The sequence below is a fragment of the Hydractinia symbiolongicarpus genome, chromosome 10 (genome assembly GCF_029227915.1).
Source record: "Hydractinia symbiolongicarpus strain clone_291-10 chromosome 10, HSymV2.1, whole genome shotgun sequence".
Taxonomy (NCBI): domain Eukaryota; kingdom Metazoa; phylum Cnidaria; class Hydrozoa; order Anthoathecata; family Hydractiniidae; genus Hydractinia; species Hydractinia symbiolongicarpus.
The window spans coordinates 12,719,973-12,742,809 of NC_079884.1; the positions used below are offsets into that span (position 1 = coordinate 12,719,973).

The window sequence follows — 22,837 nt, forward strand, 5'->3', positions numbered from 1 at the left end:
TATTTTCCCTTTTTGTTTTTTAGCAGTTTTTGTTGCATGCTGCAGCCACTATTCTTTTAATAATAATATGCTTAGACAGGGAAACCAGCAGCTAAGCTTCAAAATTCTTGCTGCAAAAGAAGTTTTTCTTAGCAGCCATAACAGCAATGGTAGCTTCCTGATGCTAATTTTGAGGGCAGATATTCATAAATTTTCAATATATATAAAAAATATCTTAAAAAAATTATAGCCGAAAGTTATTGTAAGATGTGTTTATGATCTGTGTTTTGTGGTAAAAATGATTGTGTGGTAATAAAGACTGTGGTAAAAAAGGACTGTGGTAAAAAAGACTGATAAAAAAGACTGTGTGGTAAAATAGACTGTACAGTGAAAAAAGAGTAGCTCTTCTTCAATATAAAAAGAGTGTGTGGTAGAAAACAGTAACTAGGTCTTGTACCGTTTTTTTTTTTTTTTTTTTTTGTACATGTTTTTAGTTTGTTTTTCATAAATAATGATACGTAAAAAAAACTTTAAGCAAATGAAAATCAGGTAATTTTTGCTTTTTCTGGTTTTCTAAGAATGACATCCATGCTCATATTACCTGGCTTATAGAAAATAGGTCAGTATTGGATAGATCATTTTAAATGTGTCCAGTTTATATGTGATACAATAAAAAATGAGAATTAAAATCTCTTGAAATCTCTTTTTATTCTACTTTATAAGAGTCATATGGCCTAACATTTCAATCACAGAAGCAGGGCCTGAAAGGAATAGGAAAAGATATAACTAAATCATTAAAAGGCTGCATTTTTTTTTCTCCTTAAACTGTGACACAAGGTATCATAATAGCTTAGCAAACATTATGTTTACTAATGGATTAGATAAGACTTAACTAGATAGGATTCTTAAAATATTGAACCTATGTTAACGTTGCACAAAATAGAAATAAAATAAATGGTTTTAGTATAGTCTGCGAAAATTTTATCATGCCTTGAATTTTTGGTAAGTAATAGTTTTTCTATGTGTATACTAAAAATTGTAGTTTGTTTACAAGAAAGTAAACAAATTGCAAGGTAGAAATGATAATTGTTATGTTCTCTTTTTGAAATAATATAATACTTGGTCATCAATTCTGCTTTCTCATAGATTTAAAAATCAAAAACATAATGCTTTATAAACGCTTTCATTATTTTAAACTGTGGGTAACTGTGGTATCGTAAATTGAAAACAGAATGACTTGAAACCATAGCTGACATGGCTGAGAAAGAAGCATTGGTCCATAGGTTGGATTATTATTATGATCTTGGTATGTATGTCAATTCATTTTTAACTTGTTTTAAATTTAAAGATTTTCATATTAAACTTTATTTTACCTGTTGTAAATTATTAACAGAACTTTTTTGAAAAAATTGCCTTAGTTTCCACCAAACTTTACAAAAAAGTCAAATAACCTTGCTAAATAAAACCTGCTATTAAGAATTTTATCTTTATATATTTATTCCTAAGAAATGTACCTTTGTATTTTCATTTAACTTTGTATGATGCACTTGGCACAAAAATTTCCATTAATGCAATCATGTTTTTTAAGTTTCTGCACAAATACTTCAACACCAAAGTTTAGCGCATGGTCTGTTCCCATTAAATGTCAATGATAAAACACATACCGAAGGACATGTGCGGGACAATGTGTATTGTGCGATGTGTGTATGGGCAGTTGGCTTAGCCTACAGGTAAATAATTCTTGTTCTGAACTAGGAATGGGTCAATAAAAAAAGAATAATCAAAATTCAGATTAAAATACTGGTACAATAAAAGTTACACTCAAAATTTTTATTTACTGTCTTTCACCAATAATTATAACTTTTTTTTAAGTCATCCTTTAACATGTTTTGTTTTCTGTCTCCAGGTTTCTACAAAACTTCTCAAATTGCACACATATACCTGATGGTTTAAAACATCAGATTTGCTATTATACATTTTCTTGTTATTTTTGGTAAAAGCAGGCATACACCAGTGTTTTTGTCAGCATTGTTGCCACAGCTATAGTCTATTATTTAAGACTTTCTTTGTGATCCCTTTGCTTTTCAAAAAAAGATGTCCAATGTGACATAAATTTTCATTGCATTATAGATTTTAAATTGTGTCTATTTCTGATCAACGAAATAAAATGTAAATGGTACTTTAGGTTTTCTACTGTAAAAAATAGGGCAGGTTTAATGAAAATTTTATCCAACGTAATGTGCGTAATCAATATTTGCGGGCAATATTTTTTGGCATTCATATATTCAGTATTATCTTGTCGTTAACATTGTTGTTTATTAAGAAGTTATTATTTTAAAGTTTTTTGCTTAGAGTAATTTTCAATTTAGGCATATTGATGATGATGATGGACGAATACATGAATTAGAACAAAGTGCTGTCAAGTGCATGCGTGGTATTCTGTTTTTCTACATGCGTCAAGCCCACAAGGTATAATCCAATTTAGCTAAATTTGTTGTTAAAAATTTGCCTCTCTATTTTATTTTACAGAGCCTGTTTATTGATTATCCAAGTTAATATAAATTTTTAATAGGGTAGGGAAGTAAAAAAGATTATGTGATTTTGATGAAAACATACCCTAACCCTTAAGGATCTCTTTAAGATACAAGAGAGGAGTCCTCCACCATACCTTAGTTTAAAGGACCGATTGTGGAAGTCCCATGAAATGCCACATAGTGATCATCATCATCATCATCATTCTCAGGACTCTGCTAGTCAGTAAAGGAAGTAACTCTCTAACTTTTTCCAAGCAGAACCTATCCTGCAAGTAACACTTCTTCCAACACCCCCTTCACTGCCCAACATATCACCTAAGTAACAGAAGTTCTTAACTATCTCTAACGAGCCACTGTTGTACATCATTAAAGCTGGAAATACTTCATTCTCTATAATCTCACCTTTGCAACGCTTGCATACAAACTGTATGTCAGCTCTTAACCTTCCACTAATACTACTGCACTTCTTATGTACCCAATGCTTGCAAGTCTGACAAAAAATTGAGTTACTACCAACCCCTTTCCTGCAAACTCCACAAGGCCACTTTCCAACTACAAGGTCACACTTGGCTGCAATGCTACTTATCATGACTTTAGACTTTGCTGTGTTTACCTTCAGCCCTTTCTCTTCTAGTCCTTTCTTCCACTTCTCAAACTTTTCAACTAATTCTTCCATCGACTCTGCTATGAGAACCAAATCATCTGCATACAATAACTCCCATGGACAACCTGTTCTGAACTCCATCGACAGCGCTTCTAAGACTAGAATAAACAACAAAGGACTAAGTACAGAACCATGATGTACACCAACATTTACACTAAATTCATCACTAAGTGAATCGTTAATCCTGACACGACTTCTAGCATTGCTGTACATAGACTGAGCCATCGTAACTAGCCACTCATCCACACCTAATTTTCTCATAGCCCACCAAATAACTTTACGTGGCACTCTATCAAAAGCTTTCTCTAAATCTACAAAGGCAAAATAGAGATTCTTTCTCTTTCCTAAATACTTTTCCTGAAGCTGTCTGAGTAAAAATATTGCATCTGTTGTGCCACGCCCTGGAACAAAACCAAATTGCATCTTATCTATATCAATTCTTTCTCTAAGTAACTTATCAATCACTCTTTCAATAACTTTCATTACTTGATCAACCAACTTCAAACCTCTATAGTTACCCCTTTCTAATGCATCACCCTTGCCCTTGAAACAGTTCACTATTACACTCGACTGCCACTCACTCGGAATAGCACCATCCTTCATAATCTGGTTAGCAAGACTTGTAATAAGCTCAACTCCAATATATCCAGATGCTTTTACCATCTCTGCAACAATACCTGATACTCCTGCAGCCTTGCCAATCTTCAATTTCCTAATAGCCTCCACTACCCATTCTGTCTTGATCTCCATAGCTGGCCCTTCTACGACATCATCATCAGACAAATTATCCTCGTCCCAATCAAACTCAGTGTTAAGCAACCTCTGATAATGATTCTTCCAAGCTACCCTTTTCTCCTCCTCTGTGCTAGCCAAAACACCTTCATCATTACGTATACACTTCTCACCTACAATATCTTGATTAGTCTTCTTCATTTGCTTTGCTATCTTGAATACCTCATTGCGCTGGTCTTCCCTTCTTAACACATCTGCAAATCTGTTTCTCTCTGCTTCTGATTTTGCCTTATACACTGCTGTACGAGCGCGACGCTTAGCTTCTAAGTAAATATTTTTACTACCACCTGACTTCCACTCTTTCCAAAGTTTCCTCTTTTCCTTTATACACTGGTCAACCTCATTATTCCACCACCAGGTCTGTCTATGTCTAGCTGGTTCTTTCGTCCACCCACAGGTATCATCAGAAGCTTCTAGAAGACAATTCTTCAAAGTAGTCCAAGTACTTTCAACATTGTCACTATCACATTGACTATTGTAGGCTAACTGCTGAACTTTTGCACTAAATTGTCTTGCTACAATCTCTTCCTTCAGCTTCCAGACTTTTCGACGGGGCCTGTACTTTCCCTTGGCTTCTTTAACACTCTTCAAGATAATATCACAAACCAGCAACCTATGCTGGAAAACACACTCTTCCCCCGATATAACTTTCACGTCCTTCACCACTTTCTTGTCTGACTTTCTAACCAAAAAGTAATCTATCTGTGTCTTACAACCACCTGACTCATATGTTATCAGCCTACTCTGTCTCTTACTAAATGATGTGTTGCAAACCACCATGTCCGTTGCCATTCCAAACTCAAGCAATCTCTCCCCTTCCTTATTTCTGCTCCCAAATCCATAGCCTCCATGCACACCTCTATAACCTTCGGATGACTTCCCAACATGACCATTAAAGTCGCCGCCCACCATGACAAGTTCAGTGTCTCCAAACTTTGATGTGACTGCTATTAACTCATCATAAAACTTATCTTTATCTTCCTCACTGAGTCCACACTGTGGAGCATAAACTGACAGAAAAGTGACAATCCTATTACCTATCAAAAACTTTATCACTATAATACGACTATTAACACGCATAACATCTATTACTTTTTCTACCCACTTCTCCGCAACGAATATGCCAACTCCTCCATATCCATCACTATTACCAATCCAAAAAAGCTTATACCTTGCCCTCCTACCTTCCACAAATCTCACTGAAGCTCCTCTCCACCTAACTTCCTGAACACAACACATATCAACAGATCTACGTTCTAACATTTCAACTACTTCACCTGCTCTACCTCTCAGAGTACCAACATTTACACTAGCCATCCTCAACCTAGTGTTATCTACCTTGTGATGTGATAGCTGGGTAACGGTCTGACGATGCTCACATCTGACATCTGTCCTACCGTGCGCGACACCTTCACTCCTTAACTTGTGCGCGACACCTTCAACTCCTCTCTTGTCTCTTAAGGAGACCCTTCACCTGGTGTCACTTTAAAAAAACACCCAGTCCTGTCTGTGAACGGTTGACGCTAGGAAGGGCATCCAGCTGTAAAACAATGTCAAAACTCTTTATTAATGGCTGTAAGAACAGTTGATCAGACAAACTGCGTAAATGGGGCTGGAACTCTAAGGAGTGAAGGTGTTGCACACGGTAGTACAGATGTCAGGTCTGAGCATTGTCAGACCATTCATTACCCAGCTATCACATCACAAGGTAGATAACACTAGGTTGAGGATGGCTAGTGTAAATGTTGTGTTAAGGAAGTCAGGTTTCAGTGAGATTTGTGGAAGGTAGAAGGGCAAGGTATAAGCTTTTTTGGATTGGTAATAGTGATGGATATGGAGGAGTTGGCATATTCGTTGCAAAGAAGTGGGTAGAAAAAGTAATAGATGTTATGCGTGTTAATAGTCGTATTATAGTGATAAAGTTTTTGATAGGTAATAGGATTGTCAGTTTTTTGTCAGTTTATGCTCCATAGTGTGGACTCAGTGAGGAAGATAAAGATAAGTTTTATGATGAGTTAATAGCAGTCACATCAAAGTTTGGAGACACTGAACTTGTCATGGTGGGCGGCAACTTTAATGGTCATGTTGGGTAGTCATCTGAAGGTTATAGAGATGTGCATGAAGGCTATAGATTTGGGAGCAGAAATAAGGAAGGGGAGAGATTGCTTGAGTTTGGAATGGCAACGGACATGGTGGTTTGCAACACATCATTCAGTAAGAGACAAAGTAGGCTGATAACATATGAGTCAGGTGGCTGTAAGACACAGATAGATCACTTCCTGGTTAGAAAGTCAGACAAAAAAGTGGTGAAGGACGTGAAAGTTATGTCGGGGGAAGAGTGTGTTTCCCAGCATAGGTTACTGGTTTGTGATATTATCTTGAAGAGTGTTAAAGAAGCCAAGGGAAAGTACAGGCCCCGTCGAAAAGTCTGGAAGCTGAAGGAAGAGATTGTAGCAAGACAATTTAGTGCAAAAGTTCAGCAGTTAGCCTACAATAGTCAATGTGATAGTGACAATGTTGAAAGTACTTGGACTACTTTGAAGAATTGTCTTCTAGAAGCTTCTGATGATACCTGTGGGTGGACGAAAGAACCAGCTAGACATAGACAGACCTGGTGGTGGAATAATGAGGTTGACCAGTGTATAAAGGAAAAGAGGAAACTTTGGAAAGGGTGGAAGTCAGGTGGTAGTAAAAATATTTACTTAGAAGCTAAGCGTCGTGCTCATACAGCAGTGTATAAGGCAAAGTCAGAAGCAGAGAGAAACAGATTTGCCGATGTGTTAAGAAGGGAAGACCAGCGCAATGAAGTATTCAAGATAGCAAAGCAAATGAAGAAGAGAAATTAAGAGGTTGTAGGTGAGAAGTGTATACGTAATGATGAAGGTGTTTTGCCTAGCACAGAGGAGAAGAAAAGGGTAGCTCGTGGCCTTGTGGAGTTTGCAGGAAAGGGGTTGGTAGTAACTCTAATTAGTAGTGGTAGTAACTAATTTTTTGTCAGACTTGCAAGCATTGGGTACATAAGAAGTGCAGTAGTATTGGTGGAAGGTTAAGAGCTAACAATTTGGTTTGTATGCAAGCGTTGCAAAGGTGAGATTATAGAGAATGAAGTATTTCCAGCTTCAATGATGTACATCAGTGGCTCGTTAGAGATAGTTGAGAACTTCTGTTACTTAGGTGATATGTTGGGTAGTGAAGGGAGTGCTGAAAGAAGTGTTACTTGCAGGATAGGTTTTTCTTGGAAATAGTTTAGAGAGTTACTTCCTTTCTTGACTAGCAGAGTCTTGTCAATTGAGTTAAAAGGTAGGTTGTATGAGGCCTATGTAAGAAGTGTTATGTTGTGCGGTAGTGAGAAATGGGCAGTGAAGCAGGAAAATCTTGACCGTTTAGAAAGGAATGATATGAGAATCGTTAGGTGGATGTGTAACGCCAGTCTGAGAGACAGAAAGAGTTCAGATGAGCTAAGAAGCAGGCTAAGTATCCGTAGAATTAAAGATGTTATCCAGATAAGAAGATTGAATTGGCTGGGGCACTTGGAAATGGGGGATAATTGGGTAAGAAAGTGTAGAAACTTGATAGTTCCTGGGGTAAAGCCCGGAGGCAGACCGAGAAAGACTTGGCAGGAGGTTATAAGGACAGACTTGATACAGAGGAAGGTGAGTTTAGATCTAACACAGTCTAGATCAGATTGGAAGAGGGTCATTAATATACCCCATCCAACCCATGCTAGCATGGAAAACGGACGTTAAGCCGAGAATGATGATGATGATGATGATGATGATGGTGATGATGGGGATGATGGGGATGATGGTGATGATGGTGATGATGGTGATGATGTTGATGATGATGAGCACACACATACCAAAATAAAGTCAGAAGTTGAAGGCATAGTGCTTGCATGAGGTCTGGTAAACATTCTAAACAATCAATATGAAGAAAAATACCCTTGACCTATCTCTTCCTAATAGGCCCTTTTCCTAAACAATTAGGTTTAGTGGCATCTGACACCTAATATTGATGTACAAAAGCATTGCACCTATACTCACTATTCTTTCAATAGGTTGAAAAATTTAAAACAGATCAACAACCTGCTCATGCACTTCATTGTAAATTCGATGTCAACACCGCTGATGTGTTTTATGAGAATGAGAAACATAATTTGCAGGTAAACTGTTGCATTAAATAATATTCAGTCTGTTTTTATAATCCTTTGTTTGGTATGAATACAAAATTAGTTGGGTTGAGTTTGTGGGCATTTTTCTTCAACAAGTGCAAGCACTACTGCGAATAATGAATAATATGAACAATATAATGCCATAAACAGGCAAGTTTATTTTAGCCTAGGATAAACTTGCCTGTTAATAACATGATAATATATTATTCAATGACAATGACTGAACAGATACACAGTAATATTTTTTAAAATTATGAATGTTGTTTCAACCAAGTTGTTGATATTTCTTAGATTTTTTGCATATTTTCACTCCATTGTCTGTTTAACATTTTTAATATAGGTGATTTCATTTTAAAAACTTTCCGAAAAGTAAGAATAGTGCTTTTAATTTTCCTTCTGTACTGGTCATTAACAATAGTCAAGAGTTTAAATATATACTAATATAATACTTTTTCATTCGTTCTTTTTTTATGTCACACAGATATGTAATAACCAGTCATTTTTCACAGTGAAGAAAACTCAATAATCTCTTTTTTATTACCAGATTGATGTGGTTGCGTTATATTTACTTGCATTGGTTCAAATGATCACATCAGGTTTAAGTGTAAGTTCCCATCATCCATATGGTATTTTAGATCAACTCTATTTATTTTACTTTAAAAAGTTTTAAAAAATTAACTAACCTGACTCCTTATCATTGTGCTGTAACATAAAAATGTAAAAAAATAAGGAAAATGAACCTATCCACTTTTGGCATTACAGACACACAGATGTATTAACCTATTAATTTATAAGAGTAGTTGATAAGCTCGTGAAAAAATCCACTTAGGCAGAGAAACAATGGAAAAGATCTGTCATTTGTTTTGTTTTTTAATGTCAGCAATGAATGTTTTTTAGAGATTTTTTAACCAGCTCTATTTAATTGAAACATGTGCTTTTGACAAACAGTTAAAAAAATATTTGGGTTTAAAGAGTTTTGGTGACGTCTGTTCCGAAACAGTTGGGTTGGGTTGACCCAGCTTTAAGAAATCGGTCCCAGGTGGTCCCTACTCACCCATGCAGGAAATGACGTCAATTATTTCCACTTGTTTTCAAGTTATTAAGCGTCAAACTAAAATGGCTTCACTAATCTTATTTAATGTAATGCCTGTTACAGATACACACACAATTACTGACTGTATTTTTATAAGAGATTGTACTATGCTAGTTTATTTTAATTTATGCTTTAGATTATTTTCACAACTGACGAAGTTAACTTCATACAAAACTTAGTTTACTATATTGAGCGTACATATCGAATAGCTGATTATGGCATGTGGGGAAGAGGAACTCGATATAATAATGGAAATAGAGAATTGCAAGCCAGGTATTTTTTTTTATCTCGAATTTGTTTATAAGATAGATTTTTATTTGTAAATAGAATTTTGTTTAAAACGGACACCTTCTACCCATTGTTACCAGGTTGTAACATGCATGTTGCAGAGAAAACTGCAATTGTGGTCAAAATTTAAAACACCAAGATTTCTAGGTTATTCCTAGTAGTTATATGCACTATTTTCACATTTTGAACTTGTAAAAGTTCAGATTCAAACAATTAAAATGTGCTAATTTTTGCTGACAGTAGCAAAATTTTCCCAAAATTTTCAGCCATTGTGGGCTTTGACGTGGATAACTCCCTAATGCAGATGTGTAAGAAAGTGCACCTATCAGATTTTTAAATGCTGGTCTGCCTGGCCGACACATCTGCAAAAGTAGCCATTTTGCAGCCTGCCAGCTGTGTACCATTGATCATTGATTCTTTTTGACTTAAAAAAATTACCAGAAGCTGCTGTTGGGTTAATGATTTTGGAATTTGAATTGTGAAAAAATGATTTCTGTATGTCCCCCCAAATTTGTAAGAATTTATTTAATATATATATATGTATAATATAAATATGTGAGAATTTATTTTTCTGTCAAAATATGTTGTGTAACATATAAAACATTTTAGTTCTATAGGTATGGTAAAAGCTGCGTTAGAGGCAATTAATGGGTTTAATATGTTTGGCAATAAGGTAATTCCTTTTAATGTATGAAATAATTGGGCATATTGTGCTCAGTATCAAACAGATATTGAGCATGGTCCGAATTATTCAGTTATGCCTGTGATCATGTACAACACTGTTAAAAGCATGACTGAATAATTCCAGTGTGTAATCTAACAACATGGATTATATGTTCCAAATTAAAGATACCAGATTGTTCCTTTGCAATTATTATAAAACCAGTAAGAGCTACTCTTGAATGGATTTAGATATTCATTATGATTAACAATAGGAAGATAATATGTTTTTTAAACTCTTGTGTTGAAATATTTAAACAATTGCCTTTTTTGCAGTTAACTGTCTGTAATTTTTTTCACGTTTAGAGTGTAAAGCAGCCATTTTAGTATTTTTTCTTAAGTCTTTATAATAGGAACACTAACCAATAACCTTAACATCAGTATTTATTATGTTTAGGGCACAATATCATCTGTAATTTATGTTGACCCAGATGCCCACTTCAGAAACAGTTCTACCCTCCATGCATTGCTACCACGTGAATCTAACTCGAAGGTATAGAAACTCGCTCTTTGTGTTGCTAGCTAACTTAAATTGTGTAAATAGTTGTTTTTTTTGTTTTTTTTTTGTAGACCACTGATGCTGCTTTACTGACAATCATTGGCTTCCCTGGATTCTCAATAAATGACCGGGCTTTACGTAATGAAACAAAGTTACGAGTTGTCAAAGAATTGTCTGTTAGTATATTTATGTATCAGGCAAAGTCAAATTAATTATTTGTTTTACAGGTAGTGAAGTTTTACGGGTAGTATTATTGGGTTGGTCAGTCAGTAAGATAAAAAAATTATAAAGAAATTATAGGACTGCCACACAGAATATTTTGCTTAAGCTTTATTAAAACAGAGTCTTTGGTTAAACTTTTTAACTACTTGTGGGACACTGGATATCAAATCATTTGATTGATATCAAACGTGGTATTCTTGGAGAATTGAGATGTTACATAGCCTGTTTAATGTGTTTATTCAATTTAACATGAGAGGCACTGTAGCTTTTGTTACAATGAAAGCCTTTTCAATTTTTTTCTTAATGATAAGCTTTATTTTGTAACAGACGTTTATGTATTTTTATAGGGTAGGTTTGGTATGAAAAGGTTTATACGTGATGGTTATGGTACTGTGTTGGAAGACAAAAAAAAAGAATATTATCAAAAAGCAGATCTAAAGGTTTGTAGATTTGTTTATAGTTGTTAGACTGTGTAAAAAAGTTTTAGAGATTTACCTGCTACCATCTTTGGCTCATAGGAGGAAAATATACACTTTTACAATTTTTTATTTTTTGGCTTAATTATTGAGATAAGGTATACTGATATCTGAGGCTGAGATTTATTTTTTAAACAACGGATATAAATAGAATTCTTTATTTCAGACTCCCAAAGTTGTTCAAGCAGTTAAATTAGGTTTTTGGAAAAATAGTACAAAATAGTGCTGCATTAATATTTGAAAAATGATTACAATTTATCTCTTGTGCCGTATTTAATGGAGAATTTTTCAATTAAAATACTGACAACATTATAATATCTTCTGATATATTTTTACTAATTGTAATGAACACTCGAAACAAGAACAAGACCACAGACGTTCTATTGTTTATGTACTGTGGCTAAAAGTTTTTAAGAATTTTTTATTCGACTAGAAAATTTTTTGAATCACATAAAAAATTAAATGATTTTTTTTATGCTTAAAGGTTTATGGAAAATTGTAACATCCATTACCTGAAAAGTTTTTATTCTTGTTGTACAACATTTTTCAGAGTCTGGCATTATAGCATGTTTCTGCTGTGATTGATCTGGAAAATCTTAAAATACTTAGCTTTTTTAATGCACGAATAGTATTGTAAAATAAACGATTCTAAGGTCAAACAATATCCTTAAATTCGATTTGAACACTTTATGGAAAATCTGGGAACCTATTTTAGAAATTTAAAATAATTGAGAAAAACAACCTAATGACTGCTGGGAAGTTTATTTTAAAACTGCTTCTGAATATGATTTCATACCGCGCCATGACTAAAACAACATTAAAAGAATAGTTTGCAACAAATAAGGACACAAAATATAACCAGTAAGAATGCTGTTGCAGCTTAAAAGCAGGAGATATTACAAATATAAGATTGTCGTTGTTTACTTCGGTTTGACAAGTTCTACATGTTTACAAATTTTCACAAACCTAACTTTTCTTTTCACATTCTTAGCTCAATTTTATTTGCAGGTATTTTTTTATCTTTTACAGCAATTCGAGAAACTAGAAAGTGAATGGCCGATGTTTTTCGTATATTTAGCATTGGAAGGTATATTTTTCTTTGACTGGTGTTTAAATCGTGTTAGCTAAAACGTTATTTGTTTTCTGTAAAATTAAATCCTTGATTGATCAACAAAATTGCGATATTCTGCATATTCCTTGTCCCTTAGTACCGATACGTTTTATAAGAGATTGTTGCACCATCCATCTTAACAAATTTACTAGCACGTTTTGTTTTATAGCAATCTTCAGCGGTGATGATTCAGGAGGTGGCTACTTGAACCAACTTGAATCGCTTCTTACATACACAAAACATGGTATGCACCGAACTTTTCATACTGTAGTCCTTTTGCCTTTCCTCAAACAATTTTATTTGTTATTTTTCCTGTATGAGAGGATACTCATTCTGGTTTGAAATATAAAGGATGATTTTATTACACCCTTAAAATTTGCATATACCTAAACGCCATGGATTTAGTTTAAAATAAAATAGAGAATGTTAAAGCCTTAAAAAACGTCTTTACGTATAACTATAAACCTGTATTTTTGTCAATCTAAACAACTCCGTCCTCTTTCCTCAAAAAATATTATTTGTTATTTGTCCTGTATAGATGGGCTGTCATTGGATGGGTTGCCATTCTGATTTGAATTATAAGAGATCATTTTATCAAGCCCTTAAAATTTACATAAAGACAGTATAGCTCTACTTGCTTCGCGAACCCATACTTGTATTGTTTAATCTTGGAAACGGTTAATGCAAATTATGTTGAAATATTCTCTTTCTTTTGCAAAAGATCAAACATGAAAGTATAGGAATACATCAAAAAGCATTATCCATATGTCATCGATAAAGACTTCAAACATTTTTCTTATTAGGTAAAACAATACCGAAGTATTATTATGTCGCATCTGCTGACATTGCATTGGAGCGTAAAACACCTGGTGAAGCGGTACGCTGGCCCAACGACGATTTAGATGATACCTTCTTATGGGGACAATCTTTGTTAATAATAGCTTCTATGTTATGTAAGTAATATAGGAACGGACCTAATTGCAAGCACTTGTTTCCTATGGGAAATCACACCAATCAAGTTTTGTACGAGGTATTTAATTTATAAGAATGTGGGATTTGTATGTCTTAGGCGTTGCATATTACATGGTGTGTGGGCTTGGTGTATAAGAACAAAGTGTAAACATGAAGTGTGGTAGTGTGTAACAAGTGTGAAAAGTAATAACGATTTACATTTCATTATTTTATTTTAGCGGAAAAATTAATTTCTGTCAGTGAATTAGATCCTCTTGGGCGCTCCTCGTATGCTAAAGCCAAATACAAGTTCTCCAGAATGGCAAGCCATAGATATTCGTCATTTCAGGTACAAGCGGATTCAACCCTTCCTAGTTAATAACGTATGAGTGAAAAATGTTTGTCATAACACAAAGTTACCTTATTTTCCTGAGCTTTTGGCCCTGAGGGGCAACAAAGTGCCCACGGGTCAGAATTCTGAACCACTTATACTTTAGTGTGAAACTTGAAATAGTTGTAGAATGTCTGATGACGTCGCAGGGATCAGAAGAGACGCCATAAAATTTTCTGGTCCTGATAATTCAAAAGTTCTGGTCTGCATATATAACCTGCATAAATAACATAATTTTAAAAACAAAACAACGCAACAAAAGTGTTTTATATTAACTTACTAAAAGAGAATTTTAGAAAAACAGACCTTTTGTTATTTTTAACAAAGGGTTTAACAAAAGGTGGGAAATTCCAGGAAATTGAAATTTTTTCGCTCAAATTATTTTTTCAATGTTATCCACCAAAAATATATGCCTAATTGAAATTGCCATGGGCGCTTTCGAATTATCACGAATTATCTCCATGGATTATTCGACGTGCATCTAGTCTTGTTGTAGTATTGGATTTCAAATGTAAAATATTTACCTGCAGGTTGGTGGTTCTGATTTGGTTGTACAAGTATGTTTAATATCCGAAGATAGAACGTGAGTAGATCTTATTATTACAGTGATTAATGTCAATGTCAATGCTTGATGCTTAAAGACTGTTTCTAGTTTGCAAGCCAACTTGGCTACGTATGGTATAGAGACACAGACACCAAAGGAGATTGAACCTATTGTTATTTGTCCACCACGTGATTTGGTTCGGGTAGGTCTTTAATGCTCTTGTTATTGGCTGGTTTTTAGGAGAACTTGTTTCAGTATTCTCTTCTTTTTTTTATTACTTAGGTTTAAAAATTTTTTGCGTTTGCGAATGAGGTGTTTAAGAATTTTTCGCGAGGGATAATTTTTGCAACACCTTAAAAAACGGTTTAAAAGCAAAGAATTGTGTTGTCTTTTTATCATATTTTTATCACTTTGTCCTCCTTATTAATTTTTTTGTACTCAAACTTTTTCCTTAAAATTTAAAATTGTGTCAAGGGAGGGAAATTTCAGCAGTAGAAGTTTGTTTAATCCTAGGTGTACGAAGAACTTGGTAAAAACAACAAATTAAAACTATCTGGTCGACCAAAACGTCCTCTTGGATCACTTGGTACCAGTAAAGTATGTTTTTATTATTTTTATAATAAGCAAGTGCTAGTGATATTCTTATCGTTTATTACGGTTTAACGAAATCTTATCGCACATTTAGGCTATATAAAATATAAAACTGCTACTTGTGTCTATGGTCTATGACTTTTAAAAAATTCTTTCACGCTTTAGCTGAATTAACAAAAAAATTCAAATAGTAGCTGTAATTTGAAGCTTTAAAAAATGTGTTTTAGGGGTCAATTTGAGTCGTGTTTATTGTCGTCTCCCATTGCTGTATAATTTTGCATCGATGTTGTCTTCTTCCCTTTTATATTTTCATATACTTTACCACAACTGTTATAGATGTACCGGATTCTTGGAAAAACAGTAGTAACTTATCCGATTATTATCGAGGAGAAGGATTTTTATATGTCGCTTGACATGTCATTGATGATCAGTGATCTCAAGGTGAGTTCAAGAACAAGATAAATAAAATGTTGATGAACTAGTCAGTGACCTGTAGAAAATCCACGGGTTCGCCCATCCTTTTCATACCGCATTGCGTGCGTCTCGCTACTTGCGGAACCATTTTGCTAGACAGACGTATATGGGTATTAAATATATATGTCAAGGTTAGTTTTTGTAGGTGATTTCACTATATGAAATCTGTTTAAGTAATAGTAAGTAAGTAAGTAAGTAAGTAAGTAACGGGAAATTTTAACGTCCTTGGGGATCCCATCCTAACGGTTGGCTCTTCCGACTGTAACTATGTTACATTACCGCCGGAGATACGTATATAGCATTGCTCTAACTTGCTTGCCTGCCACACAAGCCGGTTAGCGGTCAGTAGATGGCACCAAACGGGCTGACAACACTGCATTTAAAGTGTGCCGGAGTAGGGGACTCGAACCTGAAACCTTATGATTACAAGTCGAATGAGCTACCACTACACCATCTCCAAGTACTTTAAACACGTTAGGGGTTTGATATGTTGGGTTGTGAGAATATAAGGGAAGTTACTCACCAAACAATTAAATTCTGTATTCGAGTGCTATATAGTCGTGTGGTAAAAAACCTATTGTAGACATCTCGTGTGATGCTTCGTATTGTTTTGTCTCTTAGAATTCACTCGCATATATCAGCAAAAGTTGGAACATGCTAGGACGCCCTACTCTGTGCCTTTTTCTTCGTGACCACAACTTCAGGTAAGCTAATGATTGTGCTCGTTTGTTTTTAAGTTAGCATGTACTATTGTATTAGGTTGAATGAATGGACCATGCATTTCATACCTGTTTATATTGTAATTTATTTAATAGGGGCCTTCATTCGTCTGAAATGGTCGATTTTATGGCGCAATTTAAAAATGGGGAAGTGAACGGTGTGAAAGTGAAACTGGGTAAAATGCAGGTTAGTGTGATGTCTCTGCTGATGTTGTGAAAATACCATGACATTCCTGAAATAAGTACTTTGTTACTCTCCGCTTAATAGCGGCTTTCCGATTAAACCCAATAATGACTATAATGAGAATTAACGGTCTCAATTTAGTGGCTTTGTTATGGTTGGTTTTTAACTTACAATCGCTAAATCTCTATCTATGGTGTATATATGTCTGATACCAGCTAAAGATTTTGATGGTCCAGTATGTTCTAGTCTAGTTTACTTCTGAGAGAAAGTATTAAAAGTAATACAATCAATGTTATAACTTTGTTTAGACTTTGATGTCAACAGGCTGTGTGGAACATTTAGATTATCTAAAAAGACAACATTGCGCTTACATGTATGTATACATATTATTTTTTTGGTTTGAAAGATAAACTGCGTGCAAACTCATATGTTTCTAATAGTGCGCAATACTTGTATTATTTACATCATTGGTTCTTTAGTGATGTCCCTGCTTGGATTGTTTTGTGACGGCGTTTGCACCATGAAAAAAAATTGCGTTTAACAAATTTTACTACTGCAGCAGTGTATTCCCTCGTGTGAAAAATACTTCACTTTACTTTGGACTTACTAAATTTTGCGAAAGCTAAATTTCGGTTAAATTTAATTTTGCGGATGACTAGGTACATTTTTAATTTCGCAAGTGACGTAAATTTTGCATTTCGCGGAAGTCTTTTAAATCCGCGATATCTTCACAGTAAATATTTTTTCACTGTTTCTATTTGCAGTTCCGTAATCACAAACAAAGACGAAAGCCAATTCTTAACTCCATCAGGATTCGAATCTGTATACCATCCAATCAGCTCGCCACCGTACGAATGCGAAGAGGAGAAAGAACACGCGATACACACGTTAAACACGTTCGAAATCGTGCAAATTTACGGCCGCGTGCAAAACTTAAAGACACGTATGATGTTACTGCAAGAAGTGAAGCAAAGAGAGGGGGCTGCTTACTCGATAAATGATACATCAGTTGAAGACTGCATCAACGAGGTGTACTTGCAGGCTTGCTACGTTCATAACTGGTCGGTGGTGAGAAGAGGCGCTAGTTTACTTGGAAAGACGGTGGCTAGTCTTGCTCCTTCAATCACCAGTATGCTTGTCAGTGGCAAACAGGTAAAATAATTATGCTTTACCTAGCTTACATAAGTGCATCTCTTTTACACAAAGGGAATTAGCTAAAACTAATTGTTCTTGCAAATCTAAGGTGTTAATGAAAACTGAACAATGAATTAACAAAAAATTAATAAACAGGTAGTCGTAAATATTTCAAACGAAACAAGATAATAATTTTATATATATTTCTTTATTTGAGCAGTTCTTTTTTTCAAAAGGCGCTTGTTGGTGACGAAAGTTCACAAAATTGTGTTTCATTAATTCCCTTTAGCGTTTGTAGTGTGTATTGTGGTACACCACATTATGACCAGTAATAGGGTATTTTGTACAAGATAAATCTTATATTCTTAATTCTGATGTCTGGTTTATGATTACAGGTCAGCTTTGGTGTATTTGGTCAACAAGAGCATGTTATTAATGAACCATTGACACCAGCTGCGATCGTGGTACGTTAAAGCCTGTTTTCTTCGAAATTAATTAAACACTGAAAGCCAAAAAAAGCTTGGATAGGTCAGAAAAGGTCAAGAAGCAGCAAACAAGATTTATCCTACGTGTTTTTGTGTTTCCTGCAGTTCTTATTCTCCTCACGTTTTTTTTTTCAGCAAATTATTTACCAAGTATGCATGCCGCACGATCCACGTGAAGTATCACTTCAACAAGAGGTACATAACAACTTTTAAGTCAGCGTTTGGTCTTGTGACGTATTTTTAGGTACTTATTGAGGAGATAAAAACAAGTTAGTGAGATTAAAAATTAAATTGACTTCCTTGTCTTCTTTATCATTTTTTTCTTTAATGCAGTGAGGTTTATTTTTCTTTGCCAAACGCTCTTCGTGCGGATAAATTTTTTCTAGAGCCGAGTACCTAATTTAGAATTCGCCGATATTGGTGCAAATGGGACCTTAAAACAGTTGGAACCCTTTTTCCAGAAGCAGTGAATAGTGCCGCAGTGGAACACATTTTATGAGCTGAACATAATCACTATAACAAAAATAATGTTAAAACTTTTTTAGATGGTTATCTATCTAGCAAGTGTTGTTGCAACAAAGCCACACCTTTTCACTGGAATGTTAAAAATCAGAGTGGGGTAAATATATTTACTCGCATCTATGCGCACAAACTGGTTGTCTTGTTTCTAACTGTAATTTTTCTTATTACAGCTGGATCATCGAGGCAATGAAAAATCGTCTCTTGTCGTGTGATTTCAAAGAAGATGGTGCTACACCAACGGTATATTTCCTGAAGTGTTCTTACTTAATTCGTTGGGAGACGTTTCCAGAGTGTATTTTCGTAAATACGCGCTTGTTGTAACCAACAAAAGAAAAATCGCATTCTTTTAATAATGATGACTTCACATAAGACAAGAATTAAAGCATAGAATGATTGTGATCAAATTTTGTTTCGAAAAGATTGGGGAAATATTTCCCCAGACAACATGACAAACCTCGTCGTAAATATGTCAGCCAAATTTTTGTCGACTTTATTAAAGGGATTCCTGCATTGAAAATGATATTTTTGTTTGTTAAAGAGGTGAAAAGTTGTTTGGAAGTCCTTTTTTTTTTGTTCTTAAGTTATTCAAGATTTAAATATTTAAAATCTGACAACTTATGATGCCATTATTACTTTTCTAAAAAATGCTGAAGAGATTTAGAAATAAACAAAACATGTTCTAACCAATCAGTGACATCAAAAAATGGTCGAACGTTTCTGCAAGGGTTTGATGACAATTTTGGATGTATAAATAAGGAGTACAAAATTCTACTGCATTGACATATCTTTCCTGTTTTTCCTATATGTTAATACAAGAATGTATATTTAACTAATGTCTTAAATTTTTATGAACAATGCAATTTAAACAATTTACATGGGACAATTAAATGGTCGATAATTAATTGGTCAAATAACAAACAATTTCCATGGTGCGAATTTAAGTCCTAAGTACAGCTTTCCAAAGATAAAACCCTTTGCAACTTCAACTGAAGAATTTAACATTAAACAGTCATGAGCAGACAAAGTAGTTTGAAAACAGGGAGGAACTTTTTTTAAATTTTAAATTATTATTTTGCAAATTTTAATGTTCTGACACGTTTGACTCTTTTTAATACTTTGGAAAGACATAATTCGCGCCATATAATCTTACCCAGGTAAACATTGACTAAATAATTTTTTTTTTTTTTTGGGGGGGGGGGGCGTTTTTCCCTCAGTAGGTAAATGTTTGAGGCGAAGTGCAGAAAAATCAATTGTTTTTAGAAAAAGTATGAATTTTAACGATAGTTATTTATTTTGTTTGTGTGAGTTTTTTTAAAATTTTCAATATGTATTCTAAAATCATTTTTTCGTAGAAAACTGCGATTTACAATTTGTATCCTGAACAAGTACGACAGCTTGCATCTGCAACTCTTGCAGGCCGTGGCTCTTTTGGAAACTGTGACATCACGCCAAAGTGGGTTTAATATATTTTAAATATTTCTGTAAAACTTATAATAATAACCGCAGTCTAAATGTTTGGTGAAATATTTCAGAAATATGTTTGAAAAAAGAAGTTTGGAAGGAGCGCTAAACAAAGTTCCAAATGGTTTTTATGAAAGAGGTAGATTTATCCTTTTACATTTTTGATCATTTTGTATGTGTTTGGTTTTTCTTTGTTTGTTTTTCTTTTTTGTTTTTCAACGACCCTGCATCCCTTACTAAACAGACTATATCCCTATCGTGACGCATTTTCCAGATTGTGTGTAAGTTTAAATCCGATTTCATGTAACGACGACACGAACTTGATATCTTATGTTTAACCCAGTTTGATTGAGTTTGATGGTTGGTTTTAAATGTTGCTTCTGTACATGACGAAAATTTTTGTTTCCTTCAGTTTGGGATATTTTGCAACGTGTTCCTGGATTGATATACAAAAAGCACACACTCCCACAAGAGCCAGTCTTGACAGAAATGACGGTCGACGAAACTGCGTTTAAATTGCGTGTGGAAGATATGTTACTGGAAGCCATACAACCTGAAGATAGACAAATTCTCGTTGAGGTGTTTTTTATTTGAGTGCTTGCTTGCTTTTTTTTGTTTGTTTGTTTGTTTGTTTGTTTGTTTGTTTGTTTGTTTTTGTTTGTTTGTTTGTTTGTTTGTTTTTGTTTGTTTGTTTTTGTTTGTTTGTTTTGTTTTTGTTTGTTTTTGTTTGTTTATTTGTTTATTTTTCTGACTGAATCTAAGTTGATGTTTATAATCTTCCGGCTTGTTGCTAAGAATTAATAATCAAATTGAAGTAGAGCTACTAACATACTGCCTGAGAGCGAGCGGTATTGGATCCGCCGTCCCCAGAATTGGAAGCCATGGACGAACCCACTACACTTAGTACAACAATATTTTAGCCACGCCCTTAATAGCTTACCCGAATAGCGTGTAGATGAAGGTTTGTCGTGGCACACCCGTGTTACCGTGCTACTTTAGTTTAATTACACCGATTGTACTATCGCCCGTCGTGATTGGAGATTTAAGCGGAGTGAACCTTTCTCTGTAGAGAATGAACACATAAATGTGCCATGGTAAATCTTTATCTGCATGATTAATAATCTTAGTAATTGTGACACGTTTTTCTCCTTACTACAATTATTGATGCGTTAAAAATCAGACTTTACTCTGCGAATTTCAGCACAACCTTACTGTAGATAGAACTGGTTAGGTTCTACTTATCGTCCCGCCGTCGTTGTAAAATCTTCCGCGCCTAAAAATGAATACATTAATTGTTAAATGTTTTAGTTAATAATGGTAATATCAACGATATTAAATCGAAATCCAGAACTCCAGTTGCAATCACACATAAACTTAGGATATGTAAGTAAATTCCCTTGTGATTCGTTCGTTCGTTTGTTCGTTCGTTCGCTCGCTTGTAAAAAGACATTGCTTTATTATCCTTTACTTTTAGCTGATAGAAGACGCGATCAAGATGTTCATGACTGATAAACCTGATCAAGTATGACTCTTTTTTTTGTTCTTGTCTCTCTTTCACACCCATACTTTAACTTCAAACGAAGGCTGGCATAAGGGCGTGGTTACTCTTCTCAATAAGTTCTGTTTTCTTTCATAAATTTCAGCTAATAAATAGGACGTAAGATGAAGAGTGATCGTGTTCATGTGTTCGCTCTCCAATGGCTGACATGTGATACTATAAAAAACTTAGTCAGTGAGTAGAATATATATTAGCTAAATTAGATCGACTTATTCCGAACATTCGTTTAAAGCCGAAATTATAAAGCTTATAAATATATTTTGAAAAAGTGGTAATTTTAAACTTTTCTTTGTGCTGCGACTTTTCGAACAAAATGATTTTTTTTAAAAAATTTCGACATGCGCCTCTAATACAGTTTTATAACTCATAAATACAGATGTACTTTATACCGACTGTCGTTTTTTTTTTGTTATTCCAGGCGAGAGAAGATTTCTTTATGCTTGAGCAAACAATAAAAGGTGGAACAATGACCTATCTAGCGCGTTCTGTTGTCAACAGCGTTTTAAACGACTCGTTAGTGTTACATGGAGAAGCTGAGAAGCAGTGTCTTATTTCGTGAAGGTTAGCATGGGTCGTACTGGTTCGTGTTGTGTTAGCACACATCGCGAAATATCGGCTCGAGTAGTCTGTAGGCTTGAGTAGTTGAAGAAAACAAAGTCTGTTTGTATTCCAGTTTAATATGAAAGCCTTACAAATTTCTTGGGTTCCGTCGATCGTGAACGAGTCAGAAAATAAATGAATATATTTTTTGAAAAAACACAAGACATAAATTTCACGAGATATAACTTTATTATTTAGTTTATGCAATTTTTATTCATACATTCTTAAATTTTTTATAAAAAAAATTGTCAGTATTTGAAAAAACGGCTTTTTATACTATCTACAGTAGATGCAATATCAATAACATCGCAATCTGTTCGCGATCCAAAAACGAATAACTAGGGATTGTGGGCAAAATGGGAAAAAATAATGCTGGAGACAAAAAATTGGTGAGGTAATTTAACTTGGCGGGTAGCTAAAATAATTAATTTTTGCACTAATGTTTTATTTGATGGACAGCGAATAAAATTGATTTTGGTGTAAAAAATAAGATTTTTCTTTAAAGAGGCATTTTATTGTTTTTTATGATGATTTGATAAAAAGAAATTCGATGAAAAGAAAGTCATTCGTCATTACTGCTAAATTCAACAGCATTTCTCCTCCTTCACATTTTTAAATATTAGCGGATTTTATCTAATTTGGCGAATTTTTGTTAAGTTCGCCAAATTTATAAC

The 22,837-nt window shown here is 34.4% G+C and overlaps 1 protein-coding gene across 2 annotated transcripts; it reads left to right on the plus strand.

The window, feature by feature from the left end:
- The first annotated feature begins 905 nt into the window (after nucleotides 1–905).
- LOC130612655 (phosphorylase b kinase regulatory subunit beta-like) lies at nucleotides 906–22,724 on the plus strand. Of its 2 annotated transcripts, XM_057434003.1 has the most exons (32): nucleotides 907–1,285; nucleotides 1,568–1,709; nucleotides 2,349–2,448; nucleotides 8,027–8,131; nucleotides 8,685–8,744; nucleotides 9,370–9,506; nucleotides 10,131–10,194; nucleotides 10,639–10,734; nucleotides 10,812–10,916; nucleotides 11,310–11,402; nucleotides 12,468–12,525; nucleotides 12,719–12,793; nucleotides 13,353–13,502; nucleotides 13,740–13,849; nucleotides 14,422–14,474; nucleotides 14,544–14,637; nucleotides 14,949–15,032; nucleotides 15,363–15,467; nucleotides 16,122–16,204; nucleotides 16,316–16,406; nucleotides 16,712–16,776; nucleotides 17,168–17,555; nucleotides 17,933–18,001; nucleotides 18,158–18,217; nucleotides 18,568–18,641; nucleotides 18,715–18,784; nucleotides 19,897–19,997; nucleotides 20,077–20,144; nucleotides 20,418–20,584; nucleotides 21,314–21,388; nucleotides 21,480–21,527; nucleotides 21,982–22,724. In XM_057434003.1, the coding sequence occupies exons 1-32, from the start codon at nucleotides 1,234–1,236 to the stop codon at nucleotides 22,120–22,122; spliced, it is 3,183 nt and encodes a 1,060-aa protein (XP_057289986.1). In that variant the 5' UTR covers nucleotides 907–1,233; the 3' UTR covers nucleotides 22,123–22,724. The 2 variants fall into 2 exon arrangements, with proteins under 2 accessions (XP_057289987.1, XP_057289986.1); XM_057434004.1 differs by lacking the exon at nucleotides 1,568–1,709 and having other exon boundaries at nucleotides 906–1,285.
- The last annotated feature ends 113 nt before the right edge of the window (nucleotides 22,725–22,837 follow it).